Genomic DNA, 15,392 nt, shown 5'->3' with positions numbered 1-15,392 from the left:
CGTGTCTAGAAACTAATATATTTAAAAAGAATAAAATATTTCTTATTAGTCGTGTTATATGTTTTTAAGACCATAAATAAAAAATTAAAAATATCATACCGAGTCAAATTATGTCAATGGATGGAGTACTACTTAAAATTTAAGGATTAATAATGAATCTGCAGAAAAAGGATATGTCTCGTATATGTATCTGGTAACGGGTAATTCAGTTGGTCTTCGATCCCAGCTTATATAGCTGTATTTCGTAAAATATTAAGTATGAAAAATGAAAAAGGAAAAAGGAAAAAGTTCGTATTAAGATAAAGCAAAGATAAGATAAAACAAAGAAAAGGTGAAACAAACATTTCTCTATTTCATCTTCTACAGTTCTACTTTCTCCATAATATTGACAAGAAAAACCCTAGATATTCTCACTTTCAAATATCTTAATAACATTTCTGTACTTGTGTTTTTCACTATTTATATATGCAGAGTCAGATTATTTGAAGCATTGCTGACAAAGCTCAATTCACTATATAAACCCTAATTTATCAATTGGGGCTTTGTTGAAAAAAAAAAAAGGATGAGTTCTTTGAGTAGTACAACATGGTGTCCCAACTCTTCTCAGCTTCGACTAGCATTCAGCTGCAAAAACAAAAAGCCTTCAGTAGTTTTTGCAGGAATGCGTGTAGGGAAGCTGGATTATCGTGGGGTTCGTTTGGTTTCGATTAGTATGAATAATAGTAATGTGTCAATTGGTGGTGGTGGATTGGAAAAAAGAAGAAGTACAGGGGTAAATTCGACTTCTTTTTCAGCTGATGGTTTCGCTGGTTGGTCTGGAGCTGATGCTGCTGAAAAATCCACTGACTCGCAGCGGAAGAAGTCCATCACAGGTATAATATGCGACACTAATTAGTTAGAATTCAGGCTAATCGTGTTGGTACACAAAGTTCAGGTTTTTTTAGTTTGTATTAGATATTTGTATGTTAGTAGAAAATGTAGAAAGAGTGTAAGAGAAGTTATTATTTGTTTTTAAGATAAAATATTGCGTGTTGAAATGAAACAAGTTCAAATTAGCGGAATGAATACTGAGAATCCATATAGCTAACCGCAACTTAATTGGAGTTGATGCTTAGTTGCTGTAGCTGTTCGGGATAATCTATCATTTTCTTAAGTGTGCCTGTAAAATTTGTTGTAGCAGTCACTTGATTGAGTTTGGTGGTTTACATGCTTCAAGTTGACTGTTAGGATGATGTATTGGCGCATTGGTTCTTAGACATCTGTAATACTCACGTCAAATGAAAGCAGTAATATCCATAAAACGAAATTCAGAATCATGACATGTAGTGATTTTCAAATGGAATCTGATTAGTGTAACGGTTTCCTGGCGAAGATTGAGGATTATAGGTGCTATGACTGCAGAATAAATAAAATGTTTTAAAGCATCATGCTTTTGTCTTGGTTCTTTTGTGGACTGATAACACTTTTGACGTAGCTTATTTTCAGGGATTTTGGGAGCAGGAGCAGCTGCTATTATACTTGTGTCTGGCCTTACCTTTGCTGCACTGTCAATAAGCAAACGGAGTTCAACAAGTGAGTTTAGTACTTTCCACTAACTGTGATGACCAAGTGATTTCTGTCAAAAGCTATTGTTGGAATGTTTACTAAAGTAATGATGACTGGAAAACCTGATTGGACATTCCAGTCACCAGCCAAGTCTGGATCTTGCTTCCTTTAATAAAACTATCTTGCATAAAATAAAGCTGATTACATTTGTGAAACATCAGCATGTGTATGAGAAGTAACAATGTGAATAATTTTAAGAAGTCCTCAGTTTGACATCTATGCATTAAGAGGTTTCCTGCACAAAGTATGTGGGACCTGTCAGAGATGAAACTCACTCAAATTCCCTCTTCTCTTTTGAAAGACCGATTTAGTCTGTGACTTTTGAGGAGGGTTTAAATGGTTACAAAGAAGCTTAATATTTGAGATATTGCCCAATAATTAATGGAGTAGACTAATCTGTTGAAGTTATGTGTTTGATTATAACATGTGTGTTTGGATGGTTAATTATGCTTTTCATGACTTAAAAACATGCACATCCCCTTCAGAGGTGGTATTTTCCTTTGAGAGCTTCTTGCTAGTTAGGTTCATAATTTGCAAGTTCATGCGCACAGGAATTAAACAGCAGATGGAGCCCTTAACAGAACAGGAAATGTCAATCAATTCTGGCGATCATAGCGGCACAGTTCAGGAGGGGATAGTTGTAGATGATAATGAAATCAAAGATAATAGCAGTGAAGAGTTCCAGGCAGGTATAAGCAAGGATCGATCATTATATTCCGAAAATGAAAGTACAATTAGTGGGGACACTAATGATGGGCATCCATCAAATGATGGTATCATCATTGATGAGCCCCATATTCGGCATGATTTGGATGATGGAAAAGCTAGTGATGATGCAGTAGTTGCTACTGAAGCCATATCTGAATCCCCTGACGAGACCTTCGCAACGTCAAGCTATGAAAGTGAGGTAGACAGCCTTGGTGCTGGAAAACCAGAACCAACAACTGTACCAGAATGGAAGAACTATAATGATGACGAAGTAGCTACTTCATCAGTCCTAAATCCTGATTCAACATATGAAGTTGATAACCAGGTGGGAGTATCTAGTTTGGAAGGATCAGGATATCCCGAGACTTCCTTGGATTCACCTCCTATTGAGCCTTCGAACCTCAACACTGCTGTTAATCTACAGTCAGAAGCACTTCTAGAACCCGTGATTGCGCACGAAGAGCATGTAGAGACTCAAAGCTCATTTGCCACCACCATTGTTGACCGGAGCAAAATGCTGGAGGTTCCAAATGATGGGGATAAGTCATCTTTTGAAGTGCATAAGTTAAACAGGGACAAAGTGCCTGATACAACTTTGGTTGCTACAACAGCTTATGACCATCTTGAAAATGAATTTAAGGATTTAAATGCGAGCAGATCATCTATGAACTCAATGGATCATGGTGATATCTTTACTTCTGCTGGTATTCCTGCTCCATCTACTATTTCTGAAGCTCTGAAGGCACTTCCAGGAAAGGTTTTGGTTCCCGCTTCCTTTGATCAAGTCCAAGGTCAGGTGCTCGCAGCATTACAAGCTTTGAAGGTATTAGATAATTACTTCATCAAGTTCAGTCTTTCCTGGAAAGAGTTTTCTGCGTCGTCGTATATAATTTTATTGCACTAGTTACTTTGCGTTGATATTTTTCACTTTGATAACTCAATTTCATAAGGAGGTAAGCCTTTCCCTTTCTTCATGGTACGTTTTTCTTGAGAGAAACTGATGAGAGATGTTAGACAAGTGTTATGTAAAACCAATGTTACATTGCCATAATACGGCATGGGATAAAAAGAAAACCGAGGTGATTTCTTTCCATCTATCTAAGCCTTGGTAGGCAGAGTTGTCCGGTACATGTGCTTGTAGGATATAGTAGGTATCTGATGGAATAGTCGAGGTGCCCTTGGTGTGGACACCATGTTACAAAAAAATATAAAAAATAATTAAATGAAGTGCAGCCTTTGAGATTCAACTTCTACCTGCATTGGCCTTGTAGCCATCAAAAGCAGTATTCATGTATTCTCATCATGTTTTAAGATGAAAATTCAAGCACGTGTTAGTGAGAATAATTGATTCGTCCTTTTCCCCGAGTTTTGATGTTTGTGGTTGGTCCTAAGGTTGGCCCCAGACTCATTTCTCGGAATCTCGGTCATAAAAAATATTGATCCAGCCTTTTCTAGTTGAATAAACCTATCTATGGTACATAAGGTCAAGGGGAGAAGTGTTCGATCCTATGTTAGTTTGTAGTTGTGCCAATATGCGTTTTGCACCTGGTTTTGAATCTTTAAGTTGTAGGTTATTGAGTCTGATGTTCAACCTGGAGATCTTTGCACTCGGCGTGAATATGCTCGTTGGTTGGTCTCTGCTAGTAGTGCTCTATCAAGGTATAACCGTCTCTTATACTCTCCAACATGATCGGTGGTCTTGTTTTATATTTGAAACACTGAAAAGTCAAGTGACATACCCATTGAGGAAGCGAGGGTGCTTTTGATTACCGCAGGACCACTGTCTCAAAGGTCTACCCTGCTATGTATATTGAGAATGTTACTGACCTTGCCTTCGATGATATTACACCTGATGATCCAGACTTCCCTTCTATACAAGGTAGAGCTTCGGATCACCAATTTTCTCTTGTAAGTTATACTTCGAGTTCAAATACTTAACTTTGGAGCTGTGGCTTTGTGAATGTGAATCTTTTTAGGTTTGGCTGAAGCAGGGTTACTTTCCAGCAAGCTCTCAAGACGTGACATGCAGTCATCTTCGGATGATGACCAAAGTCCCGTCTTCTTCTGTCCCGAAAGGTATAATACTTTTCACAAATGCAATGTTGGGCTTTTTTAGGTGATCACTTTTCAAGTATCAATAGTTCAACGGTATTTTTGTTACCTTTTAAAAAAAAAAAAAAAAAAAGTTCAACGGTATTTTACTGGTGGAGACTGAGCTGATGAGTGTCTTAAATTTCCATAGCCAGATCCTCTACCTCTCTCATATACTAGGTCCCTTCACTGATGAATACAAAACTTACCTCCTTCTTGTGACTTCTTTTGAAGTATGGGTTTATGGATGCTTATATATTTCTTACATCTTATATTCATTTAAGTTGCTGATCAATGTTCTCCTGATGTACTTGCGATGAAAGAATAATATTGTTCCTGATCTAATTACTATTAGCTTCATGGCATGCTAATGTATTTTGAGGCCAACTAACATTTCCTAGTCATTTACTACTTGATGCATTAAAGTTCTGCATTGCAGTCCTTTATCACGTCAGGATCTTGTCAGCTGGAAGATGGCCATAGAGAAAAGACAGCTACCAATAGTTGACCAAAAGGTTGCATGCAAATTGAAGAATGATGACTTCTATCTTGTTTATTGCACATTGCAAGTGACAATCTACTAATTTGCTACAATCTCTTTACCTTGACAGTCCGTACAGAAAGTCTCTGGGTTCATAGATGTTGACAAGATTCATCCAGATGCATGGCCTGCGCTGGTAGCTGACTTATCATCAGGTGAACAAGGAATAGTAGCCCTTGCATTTGGTGAGTCTTATTAATCGTGTCTGATGTGGGATTATGTTATATGAGAAAGGGTAAGATATGCTACTACTAACCTATCCAAACAGGGTACACAAGACTCTTCCAACCAGATAAACCTGTGACCAAAGCCCAAGCTGCTGTTGCCCTAGCAACTGGTGAAGCTTCTGACATCGTTGGCGAGGAACTTACGCGCATTGAGGCCGAGTCAATGGCTGAAAAAGCTGTTGCTGCGCATAATGCTCTGGTAGCTGAAGTTGAAAAAGATGTGAATTCAAGTTTTGAGAAGGAACTCCTATTTGAAAGGGAAAAGATTGATGCAGTGGAGAAGTTGGCTGAGGAAGCTAGGAGAGAGTTGGAGAGTTTGAGAGCTCAAAGGGAGGAAGAGAATTTAGCATTAATGAAGGAACGCGCTGCTGTTGATTCAGAGATGGAACTCTTTTCCAGATTAAGACGCGAGGTAGAGGAGCAATTACAGACTCTTCTGAGCAACAAATTAGAGATCTCATATGATAAAGAGAGGATTGACAAGCTTAGGAAAGATACAGAAATAGAAAACCAAGAGATAGCACGATTGCAATATGAGCTGGAGGTCGAGAGAAAAGCATTATCCTTGGCTAGGTAAGAGATATATTATCTTGATTTTTCTTCTAGTTGGATCTTAATTACCATGCTGATTCACCACATTCAAATGGCTCATCAAGGTGGATATCACCTATGTTGCTCGGACTCTCCGAAAATGTCGCGGGTGCGTGTCGGATACTCCAAAAGTAGTGTATTTTTGGAGTATCCGACACGAGTGCGGCAACATTTTGGAGAGTCCGCGCAACATAGGATATCACCTGCTTGCTAATTAATGTCACTCCCACAATTCACTTGTCGTGTATTATCACTGGCTGACGATCAGTTCCATTATATATTGATATTTTAAGTATTCTGGGGATGTTTTGACAACATCATGTATCATGAGAGTTGGTACTAGTTGTACTTCGACTTGAGTTATAAAAAAATCGTGGAAAGGAGCTAAGAAAATTCATCCCATTTTCTTCTTTTGATAATTTTGAAGCCTGTTCCTTGTCTGGGCTCTACTGATTCTTGTTCGAACTCACTAGCTGATAATTGACAATAAACAGAGGAGTTAAAATATCTCTTGGTCCCATTTTTAAGCTGTCACCTTTTCTATCCTTGTAATTCCAGTGTTTTCCCTAAACCTTCTGCCTTGATCTATGGATTGCTTTAGTATCATAAGAAAGTTACATTTTCTAACAAATAGGTTTTATGTGAAACTACCGCCAAGCATCTTTGATATCGTCCCTTCTCAGTGATTGTTGGTCTGTTGCTCCACTCACACAGTCACTCCCAACTGTAAAATATCTAATGTTAAGCAACTTTATCTGAACACGTTGAAACATTTAGCACATCATATTTTATAAATAGTTTCACTGGTGTTCAAAAACTTCTTTTCTTTCCCCCTTTCTTCGTAGTTTGCATCTACAGTTGATTAATTACTTATTTGAATCTTGCAACTAGAACTTGGGCGGAAGATGAGGCTAAAAAAGCTAGAGAGCAAGCAAAAGCCCTGGAAGAGGCTAGAGACCGCTGGCAGAAGCAAGGCATCAAGGTGGTAGTTGACAATGACCTGCAAGAAGAAGCCAATGCTGGAGTTACATGGGTGAATGCTGGAAATCAGTCTGTTGAGTCGACTGTTAATAGAGCTGAAACATTGGTGGACAAGCTCAAGGAAATGGCTGATACTGTCAAAGGGAAATCAAGAGAGACAATTCATATGATTATTGGAAAAATAATGTTGCTCATCGCTACGCTTAAGGAGTGGGCACTAAAGGCAGGCAGGCAAACAGTGGAGTTCAAGGATGCTGCCATGTCAAAGATGGGCAGCTCAGTACAAGGAGTGCAGCATAGCTCAGCTGAAATAGGCTCAGCTTTCAAGGATGGTGTTAAGCGCTTTGCCGGTGATTGCAGGGAAGGAGTTGAGAAGATCTCACAGAAATTCAAGACATGAAAAGTGTGTTGTGTTGAACGCTCTTGTATCACTTTTGCTTTTTTGGTCAATAAATTCTCTGATTTAAGCAGTCATTTTTGCGCCATATAAGCTGGTGGGTGCCCATCCACCAGAAGAGAGGAATAATAAGTGAAAACTCTGCGAGGGATATATGTCTTCCATTAGCACATTGATAATTTTAGCTTCTTAATTGTACTATATAAGTTTTTGTACTAGTACTGATTTTTTTCTGTCATGTAATTTTACTGCAAACTGATCTAGACAGGTTGCATCGTCCCCTCACATAAAATGACTAAAGAAGACATGACAACCCCCTCCAACCGGCTACCCCGACCCCAAAACCAGATACTAGAGTGTTATATCCTTCCAAAAACTAAAGGGAAAGTTCAAAATGTCCTCCTAACAAGGTGTAAAGACCCTTCATATCAGAAACAACAAAAAAAGATTTTAAAAAGGTACTTATCCCTATTTGAGAATGGCTTACTCCTGATTGGGAGGTGGACGAATTCAATATGTTGATCGAAATACTCTACTAACAAAACAGCCTACTCACTGGTCAGGGCTCGTGGAGGTGGAGAGCAAGAAGTGATGGTGCATTTCCAGTAAAATCAGACTACTATAAGCCTTTAGTGAAGTCAAGTTTTCTGCATGTTAGTTTGGATTCCTAGAGCACAGAGGAGAGTGCACTTCTTCTCTTGGTTAAGGAAGCGACATTGACAAACAAAGAACACGAGCAAGAGGAGGATTGCGTATGTTAGGTGGTGTTTTATAGATGGCTTCACGTTCGTTTTGGGTTTGTACTGAACTGGTTTTAGTACGCAGAGAACAAGTAAAAGGGAGAAATTCAAAGATAGCCAGATTTACAAGTGGCCGTTCAAAAAATAGCCCAGTTTCAAAAGTAATCGAAATCTAGCCACTTTTCATGTAAAGATAAATCTGAGCGAAAACACTGTTCGAAACCCGAAAAATACGTCAGTATATTATGCTGGAACTCCAGCATAATATGATGGAGTTCCAGCATAAGTACACTAGAACTCCAGCATAATATACGGAGTTCCAGCAAAGTATACCGGTCCAGTATAATATGCTGAAAGTTCATATACAAGTGCTCGAATCTCCAGTATATTATGCTAGAACTTTCCGTGTGTTGGAATTCCAGCATAATATGCTTGAAGTTCATACACAGGTGCACCGAACTCCAGTATATTATGCTGGACCGGTCTCTACTGTAGCAAAATAGTGGCTATTTTTCATTGACTTGGTAAACGCTGGCTATTTTTGAATGACCGGTCCGAAAAATAGCACGGGCTAGCCAGTTTTCGGACTGGTCATTCAAAAAAAGCCCGCCCATACATATTGAAAATATTGAACAAGCCATACTACTTGGGGCTCTTGAAAACTACAAAAAGAGCATGAACACTTAGGTGATTTATCTGAACCATTAGTTGGACAACGTTGGACTTAGACATCATGTTACAATTAGAATGATACTAGTAAGATCCAGACTTTTAGTAATGACTTAATGACACAAAATTCAATCCTGTTATACTCCTTTTGGTATGACTAATTTTCAGGGCTAGCTTTAGATTGCACACTGAATAGATTCCTACTCAAGCAGAGACTTCCAGAGGGAACGAATGAAATGATTAGTGTGGAATAGTTTTAGGGGATAAACCATAGGTCCTCGTAATATAAGAAGATACGAGGCTAACTTCCTATGGAACGGGGTATATGATTTTCCCGAAAATATAAAATAGTACTAGTGCAAGACTAAAAATAACTTAAAATGTAGACTTGAAAGTTGAGCAAAATGTCATAATAATCTGGAAGAAAATTCAAAACCATAGATCTGATAATAAGTTTTCTTTCTAGAAAAGAGAGAATTACATAGCTAAATCAAAAAGATCATGTATATCTAATGAACTCAGTTCCTCAATCATCAAAATGAGGATTAAGTCTTCACTTCTTCTTTTCAGCACCTCCGGTGGCCCTGCAAAAGGCAAAGAACATAATGAGATATTAGTCGAGGATTTTGCATATTCTTCTTCTGTTCTGAGATAGTAATAACAATATGACAGACTACTCCAGAAACCCAATGATCACAAGACATTACCTCATCTTACGGAGAACGCTTGACATCTCCTCTCTCTTCTTCTTTGCTCTCTTGTGAGTGCCCAACTTCCTCTTGGCTACCTTCAATGCACGCTTGTCCTTTCCAACCTTGAGAAGCTCCGTAATTCTCTTCTCGTATGGTGCAAATCCAGCAACTTCTCTGATGAGGCTCCTGACAAAATGGACTCTTTTGCTTGTTTTCTGAAATAACACTAACACCAATTGAGCAACAGAGTTCCAATGTCATTTTGACAAATATGCAATGTAAGCTAAGCATGGTGGGCACCATCCGAAACTGGAGACCTCATTTATGGCTGAATAAATTCATCCTTCCACAACAGTAACTGAAACCTTTCCTCTTTTTGTTGGCACAAAAGAAAAAGAATTACAGAAAGAGCCTAATTACACGAATAATACAATGTTGCTTTAGACTATGGTTTCTCAGTTGTTAATTGAGCAATATTAGCCACTATAAACTCATTTTACTATACACACAGACATACTTAAATCAATAGAAAGATACATAACTTCAGGCTCATTCTAGTAAAATGACAATTTTTGGTCTGTCCCAGAATGTACCCTTCCATTAGTCATCATTATTTTCAACTGCCTAGACTCGTTAGAAAATAGATACCAACCATTAGCTCTACACATTCTCTGCATACACACATTTAGGCCCATTCTAATCAAAATGATGATATTTTACGCGTCCAGGAATGCGCTCCACTATAACACAACACAGCTTTTTAACTCCATAAACTCCTCGGGAGTGATTTGGATACAGAAAAAGCTAAAAATTTAGGTTCTGCATGTACACCTTTTATTTGTGATACATGTAAAATCCATGGTCACAAATAAAAATAAAACCAGAGTACAGTCTAATGCACAGGGCACTCCACTTGCAGAAAGTGTTTAAACGGTTACACAGTAGCTGACACTAGTTCATATTTGTGATTCAAATACAATTAACCTAACGCAAAAAAAAGGCACTAAATGTCCAAATTTAAACATTACAAGCCCGATATAGCAAAGGTGGATCTAAGGCTAGTTCTATGAGTTCAACAATGCTCATTGCTCTCATCTCGAAATGTATATATACCTCAACAAAATTAAAATGAATATGTATAATGAAATCGCATTCACTCAAATACTTCTAACTCTAGTTCTGAATTAGTAAGCTATTACAGACTGCATAATAATCAAGAAGCAATAGCCTCAAATATGAATGAGAATTACCCCTTTTCTGTCAGAAGGGCGAGGAGCTAACTCCTTCTTGGTGACAACATGGCCTTTGTTCAGTCCCACAGCTAAACCTGTATTCGGCGGCGCCATTCCAAAAGCTTACCTTCGATTTGCTCGATCTAAGAGTCTGAGGCGGTTGATAAGCTGATATTAGGGTTTTGGGTATTTTATATACCAGGACCGCGATAATGAGGGTAAAATGGTAGTTTGAAGGCTTCTTGAGGACTTAGGGTTTGGGCCGTTTGGGCTTCGACCTTTATTGTGCTATGTGGGTCGCTCCTGCAATACAAATAAAGCCCAATAAATTGTAGGGATTGTGAACACAAATGGCCGGCCAGATTTACTGTTTATTTTTTGTAAAAACTGCACGGGGCGCCCTATTTGGTCGCTCCCATTTAACCTATATCCATTTTTAAAAAAAATTTTAACTTGTACCCACTTTTTAAACAACTTCAGCCCCCTTTCTCCTCCTCCTTCTCCTCATTCGTCGTCTTCTTCTTCTTCTTATTGCTTCTGCTGCTGTTGGTGCTGCTATGGAACTTCAGTTCATGGGATGATTGCCATAAGTATGTTTATCAGATTATTTAAAATAAATTATAAATAATTACGTAAGTTAGTAGACAATAATTTGTGAATATTTTCACGTATGGAAAGTTTAAGGTCACACTTAGTGATTCTTTTCATGATAATTCTGTTCTTTTCACTTTTATTTGTTTCCAAATTTTATGATTTAGATACTGTTGGCAATCTGATTATTTTATAGTAATCTGATTATAACAAAACTAATGAATCTAGGACAAAAAAACTTCAGCTTATTTAGTGCTAAAGTTTTTACAAATGAACTAAATAACTTCAGCATCTTCTGCTGAAGTTTTTGAAAAAGCTTATCTAGGACAAAAAAACTTCAGCTTATTTAGTGCTGGAGTTTTTATAAATGAACTAAATAACTTCAGCATCTTCTGCTGAAGTTTTTGAAAAAGCTTAATGACAAAACTAATGAATCCAGGACAAAAAACTACAGCTTATTTAGTGCAATTACAAACAAAAACTTCAGCAAATAGAGAACAAAACTTCAGCTACTATGCTTAAGTTCAGCAATTACAAACAAAAACTTCAGCACACTTGGTTCAGCACACATGCTACTTTAGGCCCGTCTACTAGAATGCTGAAGTTTTGCGTGATTGCTGATGATAGGCTATAATTGCATATTTTAGTCGCTTATTACACTCGAATTTACTGCACTTTAATTGAGTTTGCGCTTTAATCGCTAGTGTTTTGCACTAATTGTGTGTTTTATGCCTTGTAGGTGTGATTCCGAGCTATATAGATGTTATGGAATGAATTTAAGTGATTTGAAGCTTTGAAGTCTGAGTAAAAGCTCAAGGAATTAAGCCGGGATCGTGTTCGGGGGTCAAATTTAATAATTAAGTACGAACGAAGACTTGAGGAGACATATTGCGCACTGTCTAGTAAAATAGATATAACTTTTTGCTCAGAACTCCATTTGGGCTCCACAATATATGGTTGGAAAGCTAACTCAAAGGGCTACAACTTTCATGTTTTACGTTTTTCCAAATTCCAAACGGAACAGGGTGAAAAACCGCGGTTTTTCCGCGACCGCGGCAGAACCGCGACAGAGTGTACTCGCGGACAACTGAAGAATCAGAGGGCATGTTTGGCCGCGGTTCCACCGCGACCGCGGCAAAACCGCGGCAGGAAGCGAAAATTTCAGGGACTAAAGTGCAAAACATGGGATTTTAAGTCCTAAACCCTATATTAAACAAAGGAGGCCGGCCAAGAACAAGAGGGGGACATATTTTGGACACAAATTAGACCTTGGAGGCAAGAACACATTGGGAGCAAGGCGGAGAATTCTTCTACGAGTTTTTTCCTTCCTCTTCCTATTTTTCATTGTTGGTTATGACTTTTAGTATTGTAGTTTTACATACTATTATGAATAGCTAATTTGTTATCTAGAGTTTTGATAGAACCTTTTGTAGGATAACTTCTTGTTATGTTTTTATATAATTGAGCCATAGCTTTTCTCTATTTGTTCAACTACGTTTATATTCTGGTTGATTGAAGAGCTCTCAATTAGCTGTGCCTATTTAGTATGCATAACTCGGGAGAGAGTGCATATTTAGGTAATTGTTGAACAACACCACTCCCAGAGTATATGAGGGATCAATAACCGAGGGTTTAAAGGTGGGATTAGGGATAACGAAGCCTTGGGTGCGATCTGAAGTGAGCTGTATTAAAAGCCAGCTAGCGTAGCTCGGGAGAGTGCGTCTACTAAATTGTCGTAATTACTCGGGAGAGATTTACGGTAATAAGAGTGCTCATGATCGGTAGAGAATACTTAGGCGAAATTATAGAAGACATAGCGGAAGGATTCCGACAATTGGGGAAATCATAACTCTAGACCTCCTTAATCTTTTCTCTAACCCTCAGTATCGTTAGTTGTTAATTTACTATTTTAATTTGTTAGTTAATTAGTTAAACAGAAGAATCTTAATATCTATAAGTTAGGAATTGTTCAAGCTTGTCTTCTTGGTGATAGTGAACAGTTGTAGCTAAACCTTAGTTCTCTGTGGGATTCGACTCCAGACTTGTAAACCGGATTATATTTGCAACGACCGCATTGTCCTTTTTATAAGGCATAGTTCGGCGTGATCAAATTTTGGCGCCGTTGCTGGGGAACTAACGGTGTAGTTGTAGGTGTACATATTGCTAGGTTTCAATTTTGAACTTTTATGTTATTATTTGATTTTTATTTTAGTTTTATTTGTTTATTTGAGAAACATGACATCATGGAATTATGAGAATTTTGTTGTTGGTAATTCTACTTTTGATCCTCCTTATGCATATTGTGAAGGAAACCACCCAGGGCAAAATTATCAAAATATTCCTGAGAGCGAGTTTTGTGCACCAACTCAATCTTATGTGTGGAATGTGTGTGATATGTGTGGTGGTTAAGATGGTCACTTTCACGGTTGTGTCCATATTTCTTACCTTCCCCCAACCCCTTACTTTGATGGTTCTTCTTTTTCTGGTGAAGTTAATAGGAACAAAGAACCTAGGGAAGCTGACCTAAAGAAGCTCGAAGATATGTTAAAGTGCATTTTGGAACAACAGAGTAAATTACTACTGTGGATAGAAAGGCAGGAGGAAACTATTCATTACTTGAATGTTCACATGAGTCAACTGGTTGAAGTTTTTAATGCTCAACAAGCCAATATTGTGAATAGTATCCAAGAAGAGCGTGAATTAGATACAAAAATTGATGAGCTAGAGGAGGAGGCTAGAGTAGAACACCAACAATCAATCACACTAGATTTTGAGGATGTCGATGTTGTAGAAGAGATACTAGAGTCAACCAAGGATATTGAGGATACATATTTAATTGACTCTATTGTCATTAGTGTTGAGAATGTAGATAGTCCCAATGTTCATGTAGTTGAGCGCATGGGTCCTCACTCCAAGCATTTTTCCACATTGTGTTTAGATGATGATATGGAAATAGAGTCGTCCGAGCCATTTGAGGAGTCAAGGAATGATGAACAAAGTGCTTACATTCTGAAATTCTTCTTGCAAGAAAATCGGGATTACACACCTCATTTAAAGGCCAAGAAGTGCAGAATACTACATTATTTTATTGGGCCAGCCAGATTCGTTCCACCACCCCAGGAGCATGATCATAGAGCAGAATCAAAACTTGGGGTCCGATTCATAAGTTCAAAGTGGAGGCAGAAAGTGATTCACGTCGTGCCGCGACATTAAATCAAACGCTCGTTGGGAGGCAACCCAGCTTTATTGCTTTCTTTTATTTTTTAATATTTTTTTTATTATATTATTTTTGTAGTGTCATTTTTTTTATTTTCTAGGAGCATGGAAAGCAAAGGTATTGGAAGGATGCACCAACAAATGAAAGGGTTGGAACTAAGTGTGAGGTACCCGCACGAAGGACCAAGCTGGGAGAAGTCTGAGTACCCCATGAGCGGCTAGTGCTTCGGCCTTTGGCCTACCAGGGAGTTCCTTTTACCTTCTTGTATGTATGGATGTGCATTGGGGACAATGCACAATTTTAAGTGTGGGGTGAGGAGATTGTCTGGGTGGTTTTTCATGCTACTTTAGCTGTGTTTGTTTTTTTTTAAAAGATTGGACTTTTTCTGATGACGGATCTTCTAGACAGTTTTCTTGAGGGAAGTAAGTCTAAAGAAAATACCAAAAAGATTTGTTGTTTTGTTAGGTAGTGTAGCAATTACCCCTTGGTTTTTCTTTAAACCACGGTTCTTTTCCAAGGGTTTTATTTGAACCGGGTGTAGTTAGTTTTTTTTTGGGAATATGAGCCATTGTGTTTTGTTTTGAAATGAAGCAATATCTCTTGACTTTGTTATGCCTTGAGAATAGTGAGTACTTTGGCTGTGACGCTTAGGCTCAGTTTTTGACTCTTGTATAAGTACCTTAAATTGTATGATCTTAAATTTGCTTAACTGCTCTTATTAGGGTGTCTTGATGAATCCAATCCTGAGTGAGTTATGTGCCATGTGTGTGTAAGGTTTTGTGATATTCTGTGCATTGCATTTGATGCCTAGAAATTGCCCCGTATGTTTGCAAAGCGAAATAGTAGTTTTATTCAATCTAGGAAGTGATATAGGCATTTCTTTGTTGAGCCAGATATGTATATTTTACCCTTCTAATTATTATGTATCGTAGTTAACCCCTTTGAGCCTGTAATCCTGTTTCTTTGGCAACCACATTACAAGCCTTACCCATTTGTTCGAATTAACCATCTATTTGAACCATTGTAACCTCTCATGAGCACTTGAATTATTTATGAACTTTGTAAAAGTTAAAGTGTGGGGTGGTTGGTTTGGCTTTTGAGTGGAACTAA

The 15,392-nt window shown here is 38.0% G+C and overlaps 2 protein-coding genes across 2 annotated transcripts; one reads left to right on the top strand and one right to left on the bottom strand.

The window, feature by feature from the left end:
- LOC109229686 lies at nt 318–7,404 on the top strand. Its single transcript, XM_019395215.1, has 10 exons — nt 318–872; nt 1,486–1,572; nt 2,157–3,136; nt 3,884–3,972; nt 4,089–4,192; nt 4,290–4,389; nt 4,844–4,919; nt 5,016–5,130; nt 5,214–5,745; nt 6,655–7,404. Exons 1-10 carry the CDS (start codon nt 563–565, stop codon nt 7,142–7,144), a joined length of 2,883 nt encoding a protein of 960 aa, XP_019250760.1. The 5' UTR covers nt 318–562; the 3' UTR covers nt 7,145–7,404.
- LOC109229685 (60S ribosomal protein L36-1-like) lies at nt 8,916–10,677 on the bottom strand. Its single transcript, XM_019395214.1, has 3 exons — nt 10,493–10,677; nt 9,258–9,457; nt 8,916–9,134 (listed from the first exon to the last, which is right to left on the bottom strand). The coding sequence occupies exons 1-3, from the start codon at nt 10,586–10,588 to the stop codon at nt 9,104–9,106; spliced, it is 327 nt and encodes a 108-aa protein (XP_019250759.1). The 5' UTR covers nt 10,589–10,677; the 3' UTR covers nt 8,916–9,103.

The sequence above is a fragment of the Nicotiana attenuata genome, chromosome 7 (genome assembly GCF_001879085.1).
Source record: "Nicotiana attenuata strain UT chromosome 7, NIATTr2, whole genome shotgun sequence".
Lineage (NCBI taxonomy): Eukaryota > Viridiplantae > Streptophyta > Magnoliopsida > Solanales > Solanaceae > Nicotiana > Nicotiana attenuata.
Note: the sequence above shows the minus strand (reverse complement) of the source record. Positions and strands in the feature narration are given on the sequence as shown.